This window comes from Aquarana catesbeiana, linkage group LG05, assembly GCF_042186555.1.
Source record: "Aquarana catesbeiana isolate 2022-GZ linkage group LG05, ASM4218655v1, whole genome shotgun sequence".
NCBI classification, from domain to species: domain Eukaryota; kingdom Metazoa; phylum Chordata; class Amphibia; order Anura; family Ranidae; genus Aquarana; species Aquarana catesbeiana.
The window spans coordinates 424083495-424105103 of NC_133328.1; the positions used below are offsets into that span (position 1 = coordinate 424083495).

At 44.0% G+C, this 21609-nt stretch overlaps 1 protein-coding gene across 2 annotated transcripts in view; it reads right to left on the bottom strand.

Moving 5' to 3' along the window:
• The window catches only part of ZNF236 (zinc finger protein 236), a 461432-nt gene that overhangs the window by 59280 nt on the left and 380543 nt on the right, over positions 1–21609 (bottom strand). For both annotated transcript variants that reach the window (XM_073631228.1, XM_073631227.1), the window contains exons 29-30: positions 19662–19790; positions 9110–9304 (exon numbers count right to left, since the gene is read on the bottom strand). In XM_073631228.1, the coding sequence (XP_073487329.1) occupies positions 9110–9304; positions 19662–19790 (324 nt within the window). The remainder of the gene's footprint in view (positions 1–9109; positions 9305–19661; positions 19791–21609) is intronic.

The following is a 21609-nucleotide window of genomic DNA, read 5'->3' on the forward strand; positions in this document are numbered from 1 at the left end:
CTTGCAGCTGCTTTATTGACTTGACTTTTGCTCTACAACATAAGGTTCTTCTGCAATGTAAATCGCATGGACTTTCAATTCATCTGGCAGATGGGTCATGTATTAAATCAGGTCCCGTTAGCCAAGAGACTGTTCCGTTACCTGCAACCATTTCCGGGACTCAGAGAACTGCTACGTCTGGATGCCATAGCTTCCCCCTTGTTCCCTATTATTTTGGGTATGCCATGGCTCCAGGCGCACAACCCTTACATTCACTGGGATTCTGGAAAGATTGAGTTCCTCTCTTTCTACTGTCACCAACATTGGTTCTCCAAGCCATCCACTCATCCGTCTCCTCTACTGTGTATGGATTCTGATGCTGAGATTTGTTCTTCCATTCCTGCACCTTACCGAGACTTTGCTGATGTGTTTAGTAAGAAAGGAGCAGAGACTCTCCCACCACATAGGCCATATGATTGCCCCATCAAGCTCCTCCCTGGGGCCGAAATACCATTCTGGCGAATCTTCCCTTTGACAGAACCTGAACGTACCACTTTGAAAGAGTACATTGATGACAGCCTGAGAAAGGGTTTTATCTGTCCCTCCACGTCCCCAGCCGGAGCTGGAATTTTTTGTCCAGAAAAAGGATCATTCCCTTCGCCCGTGTGTGGACTACCGGGACCTCAATAAAATAATGATTAAAAATCGTTACCCCCTGCCTTTGGTGCCAGAGCTGTTTCAGAGACTCCGTTCTGCCATCATCTTCACGAAGTTGGACTTGTGTGGGGCTTATAACTTGGTGCGTATTCGTGAAGGTGACGAGTGGAAAATGGCTTTTCGCACCCGATTTGGACATTTTGAGCACTTAGTAATGCCTTTCGGACTTTGCAATGCTCCAGCAACTTTTCAGCACTTTATTAATGATGTCTTCCGGGACTATTTAGACCTATTTGTTATAGTGTATCTGGATGACATTTTAATATTTTCTTCTTCCTTAGAGGCTCATCGGGAACATGTCAGAAAAGTCCTGTCCCGACTCAGACAGCACGGCCTATACGTGAAACTCGAAAAATGCGAGTTTGAGAGCCAAAGTATCCAGTTTCTGTGCCTTATCCTGTCCACAGACGGCATCAAGATGGATCCCCAGAAGGTCTCTGCTATCCCGGATTGGCCAGCTCCCACGGACAAGAAGGGGATACGTTTTATAGGATTCGCAAAGTTCTATAGGAAATTTATTAAGGGTTTCTCCGCAATAATTTCCCCCATTGCCCAGTTGACAAGACAATGCAAGCGTTTCCAGTGGTCTTCAGAAGCACAGTCTGCATTTGAAACTCTGAAAGGACTTTTTACATCTGCACCTATACTTCGGAATCCAGATCCTGCTCTGCCATTTGTCTTAGAAGTAGACGCCTCAGAGACGGCAGTAGGGGCAGTCCTGTCTCAACGTCAAGGGGCCAAAGCTTTATTACACCCTGTGGCACTCTTTTCTCGCAAATTATCCCCGGCAGAGAAAAATTATGACGTAGGAGACTGAGAACTCTTGATTAAAGCTGCCCTTGAAGAGTGGAGATACTTACTGGCAGGGGCAGCTCACCCAATCTTGATATATACTGACCACCGAAACCTGGAATATTTATGAGCCGCAAGACGTCTGAAACCTCGACAGGCCAGGTGGGCACTATTTTTCACTAGATTTGTCTTTCACATCACCTACAGGCCAGGGTCAAAAAACACCAAGCCGGATGCTCTGTCCCGAATGTTCGGTGTGTCAGAAGAACCTGCTCCTAACCTGCTCCTCCAGACACCATCCTTTCCCCCGGGAATTTTCTCTTGCTGCAGAAAGATTTCTTGTCCCAGATTAAACAAGTCTCTATCGGTATCTCGTCTTCTTCTGGGATGGTGTTACAAGCAAGGGAAGGACTGTTGTGGCACAATGACAGATTCTTTGTACCTGAAAATGTGCGAGTTGCTGCCTTGGGTCTTTGCCACGACCATGCCCTTGCAGGGCATTTTGGAATCTGCAAGACGTCCAAACACTTACAATGTACCGTTTGGTGGCCCAGCTTAAGAGAGGACTGTAAAAAGTACATAGAGTCTTGCCCTACCTGTGTTAAGAATAAGACTAGCAGGACTAAGTCCTGGGGTCTGCTAAAACCCCTGCCAATTGCAGATAGACCTTGGAAAATGCTTTCAATGGACTTCATCGTGGAACTTGTCTCTTCCGAAGGTCACTCTACCATCTTCGTGGTCGTGGACCGTTTATCGAAAATGGCACACTTCTTACCCATGAAGGGTACACCATCAGCTTCAGAGACTGAGGCTGCATGGACTTCCTGTTAATATAGTGTCTGACCGTGTCTGACCACAGAGGTTCAGTTCACGTCCAGATTTTAGAGAGCCTTGTGTGAGGTCCTGAAGATTGAGTTGTCTTTTTTCTCAGCGTACCACCCATAGTCCAATGGTCAAACTGAAAGGACCAATGCTGGAACAGCATTTACGCTGTTTTTCTTCCTTTTCGCTGGATGATTAGGTGGCACTATTACCATTAGCAGAGTTTGCATACAACTCAGAACACTCTGCCATCAAGCAATCCCTCTTTTTTGCCAACTATGGGTTTCATCCTTTATTCCTGACCACCACAGCCCCTGAATGTCCCATCCCAGCAGTTCAAGATACAATGAATTTCTTCAGTTCTAACAACCAGCTGTTGCAAAAGACCATGGCCAAAGCCCAGGAAGACTATAAAAAGTCTTTCGACAAGAAGAAACGGGGAGATCTGATCCTGGAACCTGGTGATCAGGTTTGGTTAGCTACAACTAATCTAAAGTTAGCTTGCCCATCTAAAAAATTGGGTCCTAAATTTGTGGGCCCATTTGCAGTGAAGAAGAGGATTAACAACGTGGCCTATGAATTGGCATTACCAGATTCTTTTAAAATCCACCCAGTTTTTCATATTGCTCTTCTGAAACCTGCGTGTGCGGACCCATTTCCTGAACGGAATAGTGGTCCCCCTGAACCTGTAATGGTAAATGGTGAAGAAGAATATGGAGTAGAGGCAATCATGGACTGCAGGAAGAAACGGAATTAAATCCAGTACTTGGTCAAATGGAGGGGGTACGGACTTGAGGAGAACTGGAGAAGAAATTCTACTAAGGAAAACCACTCAAACTACAAAGTTCTCACTGAGAAATATCACAAAGCAATCTTCAAAGCAAAAAAAAGAACATTTCTCGAACACCATCTCAACAGCCTTAAACCGCCCTTGGGAACTTTTCAAAATAGTCGCCCAGACTATGAACCCAACCTGCCTTGAGCCCCCAGCAAATGAATCTCAAGAATTTTGCAATGAGCTATCAGACTTTTTCATCGACAAAATCAACACCATCCGGAAAACAATTCAACAGAAAAAAACTACCAACCTCAATCAACGAAAGCAAAAAGAGGAAATTGATACGAACATCACATAAGGACCGAAATTCTCGCTAATCCCAATCACCACTGACAGCACCAAAATCATGATCAGAAGCCTCAGAGACAGCACTTCACCAAATGACATAATTCCCACAAAACTTCTGAAAGAATGTTCCGACATCCTCGCTCCCACTATAACACACCTCATAAATCAGTCATTCAAAGAAGGGACTGTCCCGATTGCCCTCAAGCAAGGCATCGTCAAACTTCTTCTAAAGAAACCCAACCTCGACCCTAACTACCGCAAACTGATAACAAGTCTCAACACCATCTCCAAGGTCATGGAGAAAGCAGTCGTACAACAGCTACAACTCCACCTGGATACACACAAACTCTTGGACCCCCTGCAATCAGGCTTCCGCCCAGGCCATGGCACAGAAACGGCACTTCTCAAAGTATGGGACGACGCCCTCGAAGCTGCAGATGACGGAGAATCAAATCTCCTGGTACTGTTGGACCTCAGTGCAGCGTTCGATACAGTGGACCACAATACCCTACTCATCCGCCTCACATAAGTAGCGGGAGTCACAGATTCAGAGCTACAATGGTTCGCATCGTTCCTGGAAAATCGTTCTCAGACAGTGAAACTAGGAACCTTCACCTCTGAAACCCGGGCAATATCGTATGGAGTCCCTCAAGGGTCACCTTTATCACCAGTCCTCTTCAACATCTACATCCGTCCGCTCCTCAAAATCATAAGAAATTCAGGCCTCCGCTACCACTTATACTCTGACGACACGCAACTCTACGTTCGCATCACCGGACAAAAAGACCACTATCAACAACTAGAAAAATGCCTCAAATTGATAGACAACTGGATGACTGGATGACCACTAGCTACCTCAAACTCAACGGATCCAAAGCAGAGCTTCTTCTTCTACACGCAAACCAAAATACAAAAAACAAGAACCCTTGGACACCGCCCACCGTCTTTGGACAGACCATCGCCCCAAGCACCAAAGTCAAAAGTCTTGGAGTCATTTTTGACTCAGAAATGTCAATGGATGCACAAACTGGATCAGTAGTCAGCGGATCTCACTACCTTCTTCGCCTGCTATGCAGACTTATCCCCTTCATTCCAAAAGAGGACAAAGCGGCAGTAGTTGGAACCATCAATAACTCCCGACTCGACTACGCAAACTCCCAATACGCCGGACTACCTAAATACCAGATTGCATGCCTACAACTCATCCAAAACACCGCAACAAGACTGATAACAGGAAAAAAACCCTGGGAATCCATTTCCCCATCCCTAAGGAGCCTATATTGGCTAACCATAAAGGATCGGATCACATTCAAGACCCTCTGCCTCACCCACAAGTGCCTACATGGAAACGCGCCTTAATGCCTATGCGAGAAAATAAAAAGTTACGTACCTAATCGCAGGCTTTGAACAACCCACCAAAACCTCCTCAACGTTCCCAAATCCCGCTACAAATCAAAGGGAGAACGAAGATTCGCAGTCCAAGGACCAGGGCTATGGGACGCTCTACCGACCAACATCCGTATGGAAGAAAACCATGAGGCCTTCAGGAAGAAACTCAAGACCTACCTCTTCTAACAAGCTGGACACACAGGATGGCCCAAGCACCTTGAGGCGATTCATTTCGCATTTGCAGCGCTATACAAGTCATTCATTCAACTCTTGGGAACCTGAGGGCAATATTCATGCCGAGAGACTTATCTGAACTTTTTGTCAGAATCATCCTGAAAAACTAGCCCAGTTGGGCATCCGGAGGCTGCCCGTTGGAGGGGGGCAATTTCAGGGTGCACATGCCAGCAGACAAGTTCGCCCCTCTACTCTAAAGTGCAGAAGAACACTTATTCCTTTTGCTCGTAGGAATCGAGCATTGGCACATGGAAGTGCGCATGCGCGAACTGGCGCACAAACAGAAGACGTCGTGCACCCCCGTGCGCGCCAATGCTTGCGCGCACCCGCGCGCACTCGTGATTGACGCTGGCGCCCAAATAGTTTATTTAAACCCAGCCAGTGCCTGGCCCCAGTGCTGCTTCGTCTTCAGCTCCTGTGTATCCTGTTATCCGTGAAACTTGTATCCTGATCTCTGTATCTACCTGGCTTGTCTTGACCATCCTTGAACTCCACCTGCATTGAACTCAGCTTGTCCTGTGACCCTTCATCTGCCTGCTCCCTTGGCTCCTGTTTGTACTCATCTGGTTCCACACCTGGCTTGTCTCCTGACTACATTCCTGCCTGCTCCCTGCATCTGACTGTCTTGCCCTGTATTACCTAGCCTGCCCGATCCTGCTATCTGTTGCTGTCTCCTGCACCAGCTGCCTACTTGTCAAGACCTTCCGGTATCTTCACCAGCCATCCAGGACATCCGCCCTGCTGCCTGCAAGATTCCTTGGCACTCGTGCGACTCTGCACTTCGGTGTCTTCTGTTCACATTATCAGAGACCCCGAGTCAGAGGTGGAAGGGAGGCCTTCCTCGTCCAATCAGGCTCTAATTCCAGGTACGTGATAACTACCCTCTGACTATCTCTACCTCTGGACACTCTCCCCGTCGCCTAGTTTAAAAGCCCCTCTAACTTCTCGGCCATCTTCACTCCCAGCAGATCTGCACCCTCCTCAATTAGGTGCATTCTGTCCCTTCTATAGAGCTGGTGACCGACTGAGAAGTCGGCCCAGTTCTCCAGGAACCCAAACCCCTCCTTACTACACCAGCTCCTCAGCCACTTGTTTACTTCCCTAATCTCCCTAATCTGCCAACGTGCACCATGACAGCCGGGTCTTCCCCAGCCCCTCCCAGTAATCTGTCCACCAGATCTATGATGTGCCGAACCCGATGCCCGGTAGACAGCATACAGTTCGGCGCTTCAGGTCTTTGTCACAGATTGCCCTCTCTGTACTTCTAAGAATTGAGTCCCCTACCACTAGAATCGGTCTTTACTTTCCCTTCACTTCCCCCCCACTCTCACTGGAGGAGTTCTTCCCCTGGCAGCTAGGGGAGTCCCTCAGCTCCAGCAGTGCTGTCCCTGACTGGTTTCACCAATGTCACTCAATGGAGCGTACTTATTGGGATGTTCCAGCCCAGGATCGGCCTCCCTGGCACTTCTCCCTCTACCCTTCCTATCACCCATCTACTCTTTTCTAGTGCCTGCACCTATTTGTCTCCACCCGCCTCTGTGCTGGCCCCTGCCAGGTACGTTCCCGGCTCTCCTTTAGTATGGAGGGTCTTCTCAGCGCTGACAGTTGCTTCCCTAGATTCAGAATCTGGGCTTCCAGGGAAACAACGTGCTTACATTTTGCACAGTAGTATTCACCCTCGATCAGATGATCAAGGAACGCATGCATGTCGCAAGATGTACACCGAGTCGTAGCTCCACACCCGCCGGGCATCTTACCTACTAATTTAATGAGGATTGGGGATTATACCCTGTCCAAATGAAATAACAACTAGCTTCCTGACACTACACAGTACAATACACAGGTACTCAACAATACAATGCTGTCCAGTTCTGGGCACCAGTCCTCAGGAGGGATGTACTGGAAATGGAGCGAGTACAAAGAAGGGCAACAAAGCTAATAAATGGTCGGGAGGATCTTAGTTATGAGGAAAGGTTGCGAGCGCTGAACTTATTCTCTCTGGAGAAGAAATGCTTGAGAGGGGATATGATTTCAATTTACAAATACTGTACTGGTGACCCCACAATAGGGATAAAACTTTTTTGCAGAAGAGAGTTTAATAAGACTTGTGGCCACTCATTACAATTAGAAGAAAAGAGGTTTAACCTTAAACTACGTAGAGGGTTCTTTACTGTAAGAGCGGCAAGGATGTGGAATTCCCTTCCACAGGCGGTGGTCTCAGCGGGGAGCATTGATAGCTTCAAGAAACTATTAGATAATCACCTGAATGACCGCAACATACAGGGATATGTAATGTAATACTGACACATAATCACACACATAGGTTGGACTTGATGGACTTGTGTCTTTTTTCAACCTCACCTACTATGTAACAATACACAGGTACTCATGTTTTTTTTTGTTTTTTTTGTTTAACCCGTGGATTGAACAAAAAAAAAAAAAAAATGTCAACATTGGCCACAAGCTCTAGTCTTTTCACAGGGGAGGAGGAAGGGGATGTGTCCCTGTCAGACCATCCGTAGGGCTGTTCTGTCTGAAACTTTGAACCATTGCAGTTCAGAGATAGGAAGAGGACAGGCGTCCCTGTAGTGATAATTTCTCCAGAATCCAGCTGGCTGCACAATGTGTCACATACTTTATTACAGGTAAGTCATGTGACTATAAACTGTAGGGTTTTTTGTTGTTTTTTTGTAGCTAAACTTAAGCTTTCACAAAACCCCTAAACTTAATTGTTTATCTGAACCTAGCACCTTCATAGAACCTAACACTTGCCTTAAACTATAAGAAAAATATTTATACTAGAACAGGGGTAGGCAACCTTGGTGTAGGCAGCTGTGGTGGATCTACAAGTCCCATGAGACATTACAAGACCCTGACAATCACAGGCATGACTCCTAGAGGCAGAGCCATGATGGGAATTGTAGTTTCACCACAGTTGGAGTGCCGAGGTTGCATACCACTGTACTAGAACAACAAACTATTATATTTTCACAACATAAATATTAATCACAGATGTACTAGTGGTAAAATAAAAAGTTTGGCGCCAATTTAAAATGTTCCAAATGATCAGTTCTAAAAAAAAGCTCTGCCAAAGTGAAATGATCTGCCTTGAATAATGGTTAGGGAAAAGATAAACAGATTAGGTGGGGGAAGAACTGACATCATTCAAGAAAATTAGACTTGTAGGTTAATAAGTTCTCTTTAGGAACTAAATCAAGACAAAGCAACATGCTGAAAATAATCTTCCCTTCCGATTGCTGTAAAAGGACAGACCTGAGTACTGTAGAAATCATATATGGTTCCTTGGAAAAAGCAAGAAAATCCTGGACTGCCGCACACTGAAGACAGACATCTTTATTGCATAATTGATTAAAATCCTACGATAGTCATTACATGAGAACAGAGTGTAGCAAAAGCGTTTCACATCCGGAGACGCTTACTCATAGCTTGGATAAGATGTCTTTGGCAAAGTGATATTTCTGTTGTGGCATTCATCCAGCATTGAAAAACCTTTTTTATATGAACAGACCTTCATTTCTTTGTGGTAAAACCAGGCTGATTAAGGCTAAGGTCCAGGAATAAGGCAAAATATGACCTTGCAGTGGTTGCCCCATACTCCTAGTGTAAAATGCTTGTCAATTCTAAGGGGGAATTGACAAGGCACCGTTGCTTACGCTATTCCTCATTCTGGTCAGCTCCAGTGCTCTTGTACTCCCTAATGATCCGGTCTGTAGGTGGTCCCTCAGCGGCCTCATGTGCAATGTAGAGCACCTCAAAGAAGGTGAGTGCTGGACTGGTTGTACAGATAGAGAGACACGGCTAGAGCAAGAAATAAGGTATTTATCCTGAGTCCAGCACCCCTAGACTTAATGAGCATTTAACCCTTGCAGTGCCGGGGGACCCAGTGCAAGGGTACATTTTGCGTGATTCCTGGTGTTCAGCTTTAAGTTTCTGATATAACAAAAGATGTAAAATAAAGACTACAATGTTAACACCACATATTCCCTTAACAGGAGTCCTATAAAATTAATTCTGGTGATACAAGCCTACCTTTAGATGTGATGCTCTCTTAAAGGCTTTATTGCACAGGTGGCACACATGAATCTTTTCCTTCCCATGAGTGTCTTTGTTATGATCTGCCAACATGGAGGCAGAGGGAAAGTAATGATTACATTCAAAGCACTGGTAAATTCTGTCCTGCTTGTCTGCGTCGCAGCCTTTATCTATGCGTGCTTCAGCTGTAACCTAAAGGAAAAACAATCATTGAGTGTAAAACTATATCACTGGCACACCTATTTCCAGCATCACATTGCCAAGTAAATGTCAAATATATTAAAAACATATAGTAAACACATAAAAAACCATTCTGGTCAATGTATATCCATAATGTATATGGTATATTTATCTCCCATATTATTTAGTGATTCAGTTGTTTTGAGCAAACATCATGAAAACAAACCATAGTTAATTATCATCATGCCAATTTGCCTGTTAACTGTGATAGGCTGGGTTCACACTTGAGAATGCAGCGGCTCACAGCAGGAGTTCAGTGTGTCTCCATTCACCGTTTCAGGTCCGATTTCAGCCTGAATTTTGGGCTGCATTCAGACCTGAAATGGACCAAAAGACACACAGGTGCAACTCGCACCGGATCCGCTGCAAAGATGTGTTAAACGACTCCATAGATAGCCAGTCACAACCTCCTGCTATGCGAATTGGATGCGGGTAATACCCGCATCCAATTGGCAATAGTGTGAACTACAAATACCCAGTGAAGTGATTGGTGATAAACAGACATTAAACAAATCCTCCTAGGGTTGCTCTTGTTTATTGGCAGCCCTATATCCTTTACAGCCTTCCAAAACACACATTTTATACAGCATCTCTCAGCTCTGAAAAGCAGGGGGTGGGGATCTGAAGTCTCACAGTCTAGAGTTCAGTGAGGAGAGCTCACAGGAGTCCTGATTGGTGGGAAGGGACACACAACCCTCCTCACAGTACACAGCACATGTACAGCTGAGGCTATCAATTACAGGCTATGTGTTGGAGCTCACCTCTCCAGTCACCAATTATCTCTTGGAGTTGGGAAAGGCTGTCATGCAGATAACAGAGGTATGAGGCAGCAGAGATAAATCACACTTTGGATAGAGGCAAGTACACACTATAGAAAGCTGTGCTTTGTCCATATTACTTGGTCCACTTGAAAGCACTTCAGTCTAGTTCTATGTTTTGTACAGTTTTTTTTCTAGGTTAGGTCTATAAAAGGAAAAATAAGAACCAAACTAACTCAGGGGTAGGCAACCTTTGAGAGGTAGAGATCTACTTGAACAACATGAAAGAAATTAAAGATCACTGGGGTTCAGCGCCCTTATTTTTTTACAGAAATTAACAAAGCCTAAGTAGTAAGGAAAACTTAAAAAAATATAATAAAACAAATGTCAATGTAAAAAATATAAACTTACACTACCTTAAAAGTGGTCAGTGTCAGTCAGTAGCGCAGTGGACAGTGTCGGTAGGGCAAAGGTTGGTGTCAGAAGGGCAGGGGAATGTGTCAGTAGTTTATTTAAAAACATTTTTTTTTTTACAATTTTATTATTTTTTTTTACCATATTTTTAAACAATTTTTTAGGACCCCCGTTGAGAGATTTTGGTGAAACATCAGGGGTCTAAACAGGCCCCTGATATCTCACACTTTTGAGACAAAGAAAGGGAGTCAGGACAGAAATCCCTCAGTCCCTTTCTCTGCAGGCTCAGCTGCACTGGACAGTGAATGAATGGGAAATACTCTGTACTGAGTGGCTTCCTGTTCATTCACAAACTGAAGTATAGTAAATACAGTAGGGCAGGGGATGGTGTCATTAGGGCAGTAGACGATGTCAGTAGGGCAATGGATGGCGTCAGTAGTGGACAGACATTCCCCAGTCCCTTTCACTGCAGCCTTAGCTGCACTGGACAGTGAATGAACAGGAAGTGCTCTGTGCTGAGCGGCTTCCTGTTCATTCACAAATTGAAGCATAGAAAATTCAGTAGGGTAGGGCATGGTGCTAGTAGGGCAGTGGATGGTGTCAGTTTTTTATTTTTTACAATTTTATTATTTTACATTTTTTTTACAACATAATTTTTTTTCAACTATTTTTTTTTAGGTGCCCTGTTGGGGGGCTTTGGTGAAATATCATCTAAACAGACCCCTGATGTCTTACTTTTGAGACAGAGAAAAAGAGTGAGGACAGACATTCCCCAGTCTCTTTCTCTGCAGCCTCAACTGCACTGGAGAGTGAATGAATGGGAAGTGCTCTGTACTGAGCGGCTTCTTGTTCCTTCACAAACCGAAGCATAGTAAATGCAGTTTACTATGCTTCAGCTATGAATGAACACGGTGAGTGATTGCTACCGATCACTCACTGTGTTAATTCAGAATAGGAAGAGGCTAGTAAATGACATATTTTTACTGGCTCCTTCCAAGCTCTCCATCCTGAAACATCCCCTGCAGCATCCAGCAGGGTGGATGAGGAGGGAAGCCGGCAGCGCTAACGAAGGGTGGGACGCGGGGAGCACACGGGGCACCGGGGAGCTGAAAGAAGAAGAACAGGGACAGGAGGGGTGGCATTTACTAAAACCGATCCCCTTTCCTCCTGCAGCCATTCAGCGGTTGCAGGAGAAAAGAGGATCGGTACCAGTAAATGCTGCCCCTGCCTCACCTCATATCCAAGTTCCAGGGGTCACCAAAGAAGGATTGCGATCCACCAGTCACCTACCCAATCGGCGTGTAGATCACAATGAGCAGGTTGCCAACCCTTGCTGTAACTCAACCTGGGAGCTTGTAAACCCTTATTAAAATGTGACATAACATGCTCCTGATACATTCAGTGCCTTGATAAAGTATTCATACCCATTGAAATTTTACACATTTTGTAATGTTACCAAAAACGTAAATTTATTTTATTGGTATTTTATGTGATAGACCAAAACAAAGTGGCACATAATCTGTCCACGGGACAACTATTAGTTGTGCACTTCACAAATCTGGCCTTTATAGAAGAGTGGCAAGAAGAAAGACATTGTTGACAGAAAGCCATAAGAAGTCCCGTTTGCAGTTTGTGAGAAGCCATGTGGGGGACACAGCAAACATGTGGAAGAAGGTGCTCTGGTCAGATGAGACCAAAATTGAACTTCTTGACCTAAAAGCAAAACGCTATGTGTGGCAGAAAACTAACACTGCACATCACCCTGAACACACCATCCTCACCATGAAAAATGGTGGTGGCAGCATCATGTTGTAAAATATATATTTGTAAAAAATGTTGAAAACCATTTATCATTTTCCTTCCATTTCACAATTATGTGCAACTTTGTGTTGGTCTATCACATAAAATCCCAATAAAATACAGTTTTTAGTTGTAACAAAATGTGGAAAATTTTAAAGGGTATGAATACTTTTTCAAGGCACTGTAACTAAAATAACATGAAGTATTCCTTCCAGGGAAATTCTCAAGACCAAAGTATCGATACAAATTATGCAGGACTGGAATGCTCAGATAGTCTGTTTGGTCTGTGGAAATTTTTTTTTTAAATTGGGAAAACCCTACAGGCCTAAAGCTGTGTAAGGAGCCCCAAAATTTCTGATGGCTGCCCTGTTTGCCCTCAGTATAATTTGTATTTATTACACTGAAAAAAAAAAAAAAGCCAATACCAGCAATTGGCAAGACTGTGATAAATAAAATAAGGATAAAATAGGATAATTTATGAGGGCGTGTTTAGGGGCGGAATAAGGGACAGGGCAAGGTAGGGGTTGGGTGGGGCAACTGGTGGCGAGTAACTCTTAAGGCCTGGCTAGAAATTCTGAGTCCTGATTTAAACCAAATACAGTTCGGAAAAAATGAAATGAAAATCTTTTAGAAATGTAATTTTGCATATTGTTCTGTAAAATAAGCTTTTCTTAATTTACATAGACAATACTGCTTAACACTGTCTTTAAATGTATTTGCTCTGTTGGATCAGCAATACTTATGCAAATCACTGAATTGCTATGGCTATCCACAAAATACTACACCTGCTATTTACCTTTATACTATTTTCCCACTGGCAGCGCCCGGCCATTAGAACTAAAGCGCCGCTCATTTTTGCGTCACTTTAGCGCTGTTTTAGCGGGGCTTTTCACCAATAAAAAAAAAAAAAAGTAAAAAGTCCCGCTTTGCTGCGCTATCAAAGCACTGCCCATTCATTGCATTGGGCAGGGCGTTTTGGGAGTGCCATTTACAGTGCTCCCAAACCCCCCTAAAGACGCTGCTTGCAGGACTTTTCGTAACGTCCTGCAAGCACATGGTCCCAGTGTGAAAAGACACACTGCAATGAATGGGAGGCGCTTTTCAGGCTCTTTACAGAAGCTATTTCTAGCGCTAAAGCACCTGAAAACTGCCTCAGTGTGAAAGACTTAAAGCAAACATGTTTGGTGAGAAACATGGAAGCTGTCATTGCTATTTAGCTTTTAAAGGAACAAGCTTGAAAGCTGTATTTATCATGATCATTTTTCTATCATTATTCAGGTGTAGCAATAACTCACGGTGGAGCTGCTGATTTAAAGCGGGCTGTTTCCGTCACCTTTTTACCTGTAGTTTCACCAATACCAGATTTAGAGTCCACGTTGAACTTATCATCTAACAATGTAGGCACCAGTCACTTTAGTACTTTTCCAATGCTTTAATGGGAGATAACTGGAAGAAGTAGCAGGAAAGAGGTAGAAGAAGAGTTGCAGGGAAGTTCAAACACCTTTTCTTGGTGTAGTACTAAGGAATTGAAATCTCAGGGATGAATATATCTTCGGTTCAGGATTGAATCTTTGCTCGCCCGGATAGGTCTCTCTCACTGACCTAGCAGCCGGTACGCAGCATGAACAGAAAGTCTCTGCCACAGACTTGAGTGAAACAAAACTGCCACAGGATGTAGTAGTTTTCAGTGAACAGCAACACAGTACCAGAACCTTTAAGCCGACCCGGCAGTACTATGTGGTAGGTTAACTTAAGATGCGTCCTCCAATCGAGTTACCAGGCCCCTCTCCAGACCAGCGCTCCGCATGATCTTTCCATGACGGGTCCTCCCCTGGATTCTTCTCAATTGTCCAGCTTCTTCCCGCATGACAGACAGCACAGGACCATCTCCGCAGCAGTTGTAGTAGGCCCCAGACAAACTTCTGGGCCCACCCACACGCTGCAGCATCGCAGTCCTTCGGGCTGGAGGACCACGAGGTAGGACTCCTAACACATACCTGTCGGCCAGGAGGGCCAGCAGGCGGAACGAAAAGACCCAGAAATATGGCGTCTGCCTCTGTCGAGTTACTTCTGAGAAAGAAGAGCACTCAATACACCTCAGTCTGCTGCTTTCCAGCTCCGGTCTGTAGTGACACCGACATCTACAGGCGACGGATTGGAACTGCATGCAACACAACCAAGGTTGGAACAGAAGCTAACTATAGATTAAATCTGAAATATGTACAGAACAGATGGCTCACTAAATTTACATATAAGCGGTAGATTAAAAATCTACTAGCGCTACACAGGTTTCACTATTCACTGAATTAACATGCATAAAGCCAGAGAAGTAAAACAAGGCCTTACTCCAATCCCATTAATGGGATCAGGATGACAGTCTTGGATCCTTCAGTTCCTGATATTTAATTTTTAAAAACAAGTCAGCAATGTGAATTCTAATATTTCTGTCCCCATAGATTACAGGTAACCTGATTTTTTTTAAATTCACTGCAGCTATATTCTCAGTTTTCTCTGTTCTTCTGGTTACCCATGCAGCCTATTCACATAATTGTGTGTTGTACAAATTGCCACCTCAGAAAACTAAAGATGGGGGAAGTCAGAATGTGAAACCACCTTGTCTACAATCTCACACGCTTGGTATCAGAACACAAAGATAGAGACACCGTAGTGACTTAGCAGAAGTTGCAGAATGAATGACAGGATGTTACAGACACTCGACAGGTAAGGTGTCCAGAGACTAAATGTCCAGTCATGTGAAAAACACCTCAATGAAATTGTTGACTTTTCCAAAATTTGATTAGGCAAACGTTAGATCTTCATTCAAACAGCACATGCAGATATCAGCGATGTACTTGAACAAATCACACATTTTATGACATTGTATATTCATTTTCATAAACAAAGTTAATTAAAATGGAACTTTATCACATGGACAAAGTAAATATGTTACATTTGCCACCCTTTAAAATAAATAAACTTAAAACGGGTATTCCAAATTAGGTGCCAATAATTAGAACCTCCTTATACAGTATATAGGCAGAACCTGTGTTATTTAAACCTTCGACATCTCGGGTCAGGTGTTCTCTTTGCTACTGAGGTGTGCAGTATCATCATGCCAAGATAAAGAACTGTCTAAGGCCCTCAGAAAGAAGGTTTTGGTTGCCTATTAGTCTGGCAAAGGATTTAAAAAGAAAACCAAAATCAGCCCAAGACTTGACAGTTTGATGCGAAAAGAAATCTCCAAGAACGCCAAAACTTGTTATACTTACCTGCTCTGTACAGTGGTTTTGCACAGAGTAGCCCAGATCCTCCTCTTCTCAAGCCCCTTGCGAGCGGTCCTGGCCCCTCCCTCCTGCCGAGTGCCCCCACAGCAAGCAGCTTGCTATGGGGCACGCGAGCTGAGCCGCTGCTCTGTGTTTCCATGCAGACACGGAGCCGTGGCTCGTCCCCACCCCGCCCCCTCTCGCCTCATTGGCTCACTGACTTAGCACTATTAGATCCAAGAAAAAACACAAAAACGTATTAAATTGCAACTCACTAAAATTTGACATGTGGTGGTTGCATTAGTTTTCTTTTTAAGGCTTTTTTCACCTGGTTATCCAGCCAGAAAGTGTTATTTTTCAACTTGCTTTAAAAACTTACTGACCGCCGCATGACGATGTACGTCCAAACTTTGAACGGGGATATCGTTGTTATGGCAGCAGCTAACTGCCATAACCCTGGAATCCCCGTTTTCGTGCGGCAGCCGGCTTTCAGATAAAAGTGGTCCCTGCGGCGGATTCGCCGTGAGATCACATTTATCGGTGGCGGGAGAGGGCCCCCCCTCCCGCCGCGATCCAGTGCCCTCCGCCACTTACCGGAGCCGTCGGTAGCGGCGGAGGTTATCAAATCTGTCTCCGTCCTGTGCCTGGAGACGAGTGAGGCTAAGATGGCGCCCACTCATCTCCATGACACTGCTGGGCAGAAGCGACGTCAAAACATCACTTCCGTCCACGCCTCTTAAAGGCACATTTTTTCAAATGTCATTTTTTTTAAATTACTTTTTTTTTTTATTGCATTTTAGTGTAAATATGAAATCTGAGGTCTTTTTGACCCCAGATCTCATATTTAAGAGGTCCTGTCATGCTTTTTTCTATTACAAGTGATTTTTTTTTTTAAACAGTGTAAAAATAAATAAAATATTGTAAAATAAACAATAAAAATAAAAAAAATTTTTTTTTAAAAACCCCCCCGTTCCGACGAGCTTGCGCGCAGAAGCGAACACATACGCCAGTAGCGCCCACATATAAAAACGGTGGACAAACCACACGTGAGGTATCGCCGCGACCGGTAGAGCAAGAGCAATAATTCTAGCCCTACACCTTCTCTGTACCACAATATATGCAACCTGTAGAATTTTTTAAACGTCGCCTATGGAGATTTTTGAGGGTAAAAGTTTGACGCCATTCCACGAGCGGGCGCAATTTTCAAGCGTGACATGTTGGGTATCAATTTACTTGGCGTAACATTATATTTCACAATATAAAAAAAAATTGGGCTAACTTTACTGTTATTTTTTTTTTCAAAAAAGTGAATTTTTTTCGAAAAAAAGTGCGCTTTTAAGACTGCTGCGCAAATACGGTGCAAAAAAAAAGTATTGCAACGACCGCCATTTTATTCTCTAGGGTGTTAGAAGAAAAACCATATATAATGTTTGGGGGTTCTAAGTAATTTTCTAGCAAAAAAACCTGTTTTAAACATGTAAACACCTAAAATCCAAAACGAGGCTGGTCCTTAAGTGGTTAATAGACAAAGCTGTCCAGACAAAGTAGCAGTTCGAGGGTGGAGACACACCATTTACCAACCGCTGACAGGAGTACTTACAATGGTCAGATTTTATTCATGTTAGGCCCCTTTCACACTGGGGCGGGGGCTTTACCGTCGGTATTGGGCCCCTAGCGGGGCGGTTTTACCCCCCCTGCTAGCGGCCGAGAAGGGGTTAAAACCACCGCAAAGCACCTCGGCAGAGGCGCTTTGCCGGCGGTATAGCCGCGCCGTCCCACTGATTTCAATGGGCAGGAGCGGTATACACTCCGCTCCTTCACCGCTCCGAAGATGCTGCTGGCAGGACTTTTTTTCCCGTCCTGCCAGCGCACCGCTCCAGTGTGAAAGCCCTCGGGGCTTTCACACTGGAATTAAAGCAGCGGCACTTTCGGGTCAGTTTGCAGGCACTATTATTAGCGCAATAGCGCCTGCAAACCGCCCCAGTGTGAAAGGACCCTTATGTGAAACCTTTATCCCAAAAGGAGAAAGTGTTGGTTGGAGTTCAGCTTCAATTTGTTAGTCAAGTCCATCTAAATCTGCTAGTTTAACACAACCTTTCCCCCACACTGACAAAGCGCCTATCCAAAGGTCTCTGCTTTACTATTTCATCCAGAATGTAGACACCCTAAGATAGGAAGTGTGTTGCTGGCTGGATTACCAGGTGAAATAAAGGGAAAAAAAGCCTAAAGAAGAAAACGTATGCCCCGTACACACAATAGGATTTTCAGACGGAAAATGTTCTATGGGAGCTTGTTGTCGGAAATTCTGACTGTGTGTAGGATCCATCGGACATTTTCCATCGGAATTTCCGTCACACAAAATTTCAGAGCTGGTTCTCAAATTTTCCGACAACAAAATCTGTTGTCGTAAATTCTGATCATTTGTACACAATTCCGACGCACAAAGTTCCACGCATGCTCGAAATCAAGCAGAAGAGCCGCACTGGCTATTGAACTTCATTTTTCTCAGCTCGTCGTATGTGTTCTATGTCACCGCGTTCTTGACGTTTGGAATAACCGACAAGATTGTGTGTATGCAAGACAAGTTTGAGCCAACATCCGTTGAAAAAAAACATGGATTTTGTTGTCGGAAAATCCTATCGTGTGTACAGGGCATAATGCAACCACCACATCAAAGTATTGGTAAGCTGCAATAAATTACATTTTTGTTTTGGGTTTTAAGTGCAAGTAAACTCTTTGTTTGCACTTTTATAATTTTTTGCACTATAATAAGGCTTACCTGTAGGTACCGTGAATATCTCCTAAACCTGCACTGTTTAGGAGATATTCACACTGCATGCAGCCTGTGATGTCACTGGTGCATGCGCTCTGAAGGGAAGGCATACTGGTGCTGTCCCTTTAGAGCCCCATGCCGCGGCCTGTGACTCCTGCACGCATGCGCAGGAGTGACTTCATGGCGGCGCGACTAATCAGACGGCCAGAGCACACGAACCCGGAAGGAAGAGCGGGTGAAGATAGAAGCCCTCTCAGCGGTGACAGCACGCTGCTGGAGGGCATCGTTCTAAGGTGAGTATTTCATAATGTGCTAGTATGCAATGCATACTAGCACATTATGCCTTTACCTTCAAGGGTTAAAAAAAAATAAAAAATTGGTGCGGTTTACTACAGCATTAATACCGCTTTAATTGTTGAATGTGTAACTCTTGCAACAGTTATGGTCAAACTGCATGCATCTACACTCAGGAAGAGATTGCACCAATTTAATTAGCATGGGAGGTGTGGCAGGAAGACACTTTTGCTGTCCAAAAAGAACATTGGAGAAGGACTACATTTTGTCATTAAAAATATAGGCCAGAATCTCTGTGCTTGTACACCACCACATACAGGCACATTGCAGTGCCTGGGAGAGCCACCCACCAGCAGTAAATGTTCTGTTGGTGGTCGGCAAGTGGTTAAAGGTAATCATATACCACCAAGGAACCAGCTACCTAATGAACATAGTGGGATGCCAGTAAGCATAAAGTGGGATGCATCTTATTTGGTCATACAGTACACGCTGAAGATTTTCTATAAGATCACAATAAATCCACATCTTTCTTAAAAGCAACTCTGTGCTGACATAAAACATAACTACTTCTTAGGTGTCTGTGTGTTGTAAGTGAAGAAACCTTGCAACTAAAATTATAAATTTTAAATAAATGTTTGCAAAACTGTCAGTCAGCTGTCCAGAATTACTGGCGCAGATGTTACAAGTACACGCAAATGTAAACAAAACCTCCTGCAAATCCTTTGTTAAATGAACGGTAGCTGTATTTGCCCTAGATAAGTTCCTGATTCTGTCCACATTTTGTTTGACAGATCCTCTCCCTTTGAGATTCTGAATACAATTTTGCTCCCTGCATGGCTTTCCTCTATATAAAAGAAAACAATGGACATTTTTGTCATGCTGCTTGTAAAATACATAACACATTCTAAGGATAAGGACACATTCTAAGTACACACATATATATATATATATATATATATATATATATATATATATATTTCTGTTATTTTAAAGAGACAGCAAAGTACCTGGTAATTGAGATCACTAGTGTTGCTGGAAGGCTGTCCTCCATGACTAACCAATATGACCTGTTGATTGCCAGTTCCACTTTGTCCAGATAAGCTGTTATCAGATAGAATGCCAGAGAATTGTTGGCTCTGTTGAGAAATCAAATATAATTTAAACATTCAGCTCTGAGACAAGAAAATTTGTATCTAAAGTGTAGTACACACTATTCGTTTTCTTTAATTCAATCCAGCGAACTAATCGAAAAAAAAAAAAAAAACCTGGCAGATTGCTGTACTAACAAAAGTGATGCTAGTACAGCAATCTCCACCACTGTGCTATTGTGTTCTGATGGGGAGACTGCCCCCAGCCAGGAAACACTGAATACCGCTTGTGAGCGCTGATCAGAGGCCAGTTGGCTGCTGGTTTTCCAGCATACTTGTTCGACAGAAGCCAGACATTAGGCAGCCAGGCTGCTTTACATACTGGCCGAATGTTGGCTGGTTTCTGTTGAACCAGCTGATATTTGGCCTGCGTGTACCCAGCTTAAAACAAATTGCATTTAAATTGCATTTAAATGCTTCTTTGTAATTGAGGGTTTTTTCACACCACAATCCCTGCACTCAACATATCTCCACGTCAGGCTTTAATGTTTTCAAACAAGAAGAGTGCCAGCACTGCCACATTATGCTACAAAAAGTGGACAAATTAATGTGAACCACTACCAGTGTTAGCCCAGCATACCCTCTTACACTCCCAGCCTGCCTCAGTTTGTAGCAGGTAATAACCAGAGTGGACCACAAAAAATAAAAAAAAGTAAAAAGGGACTGGGGCATGTGGTAAGCCAAAAATCCAGTCTTTGAAATCACAGTAAAACACAGGAAGAGTCAGAGACATAGGGACATCCAAAAGCAATGTAACTGAGGGTTGTGCAAAACGAAAAAAAAAAAAACCAACACGCCAACAGGCCCCATTAATCTAACCAAAGGTTATTGAACACAAGAGGGCTGCCTAGAGGAACTTACAGTGCTAACTGGCTTCCAAGGAGGGGTGGATCTTGTTTGGATTGGGCTATTCCCTGTACCATATAAGGTATAAATGAGAATGCATCAGCAAGGCATGCTCAGGTTCGGAACTCTTGAGAAAAAGCAAACTAGTTACCTTTGAGGTGGTTACTTCATGAAAATTCCAGGGAAGAGCTTTGAATATGGTGAGGACTCCAACAGGAAACAAAGCCTCCAGCATCAGGTCTGAAAGGAGGAATGCCCACTGATACCTTACAATCATTAGGGTGTAGGCTAGAACCACCCCCCGCATTTGAGGTTTGCCATGCAACTTCCACAGTGAGAATACCACCAAGGGGAAGACTAATGCAAACTCAGTAGAGCAAGAGGAACAATCCCAGGTTGTGTCAACGATTTTAAAACTGTCGCCAGGAGGACCATAGGAAGTTGCCGACCCTTGCTGTTTCTAGATAGGAAGAGGCCTGAAGGAGGTTCACACGCATACAGGAAGTGTTGTGGTCCCCATTAAGGAGCAATGTTACCACCTGCCAGTAATGTAACTACACCAAAGTAAAGGAGAATTGCATTGATATAAAGTAACACAGCCCTCCCTCAAGTGCATGTTACACAGTCTCAAAGAGGTGTTGCAGCAACCCCAGTTCATAGAAACCGCAGAGAGGGAAACAGGGGATCAACCTTGTACTCACTAATGAAGTGTTTTGAATATCCCCAAGGAAAACACCCCTTAACAGAAAACTTTGCGCCTCTGACAAATTCCCTAGGGGGTCCTCAGGCTGGCTCCCACCTGAAGATGCTGCATAAACCTGGACCTGTAGAGCACCCTGTACAAGTCAATGGATTGTTCTAAGTATACCGTGCATTTAAAAAAGGAATTTCAGGTATGGATATTATATACAGTGCCTTGCAAAAGTATTCACCCCCCTTGGCTTTCTACCTATTTTGTTAC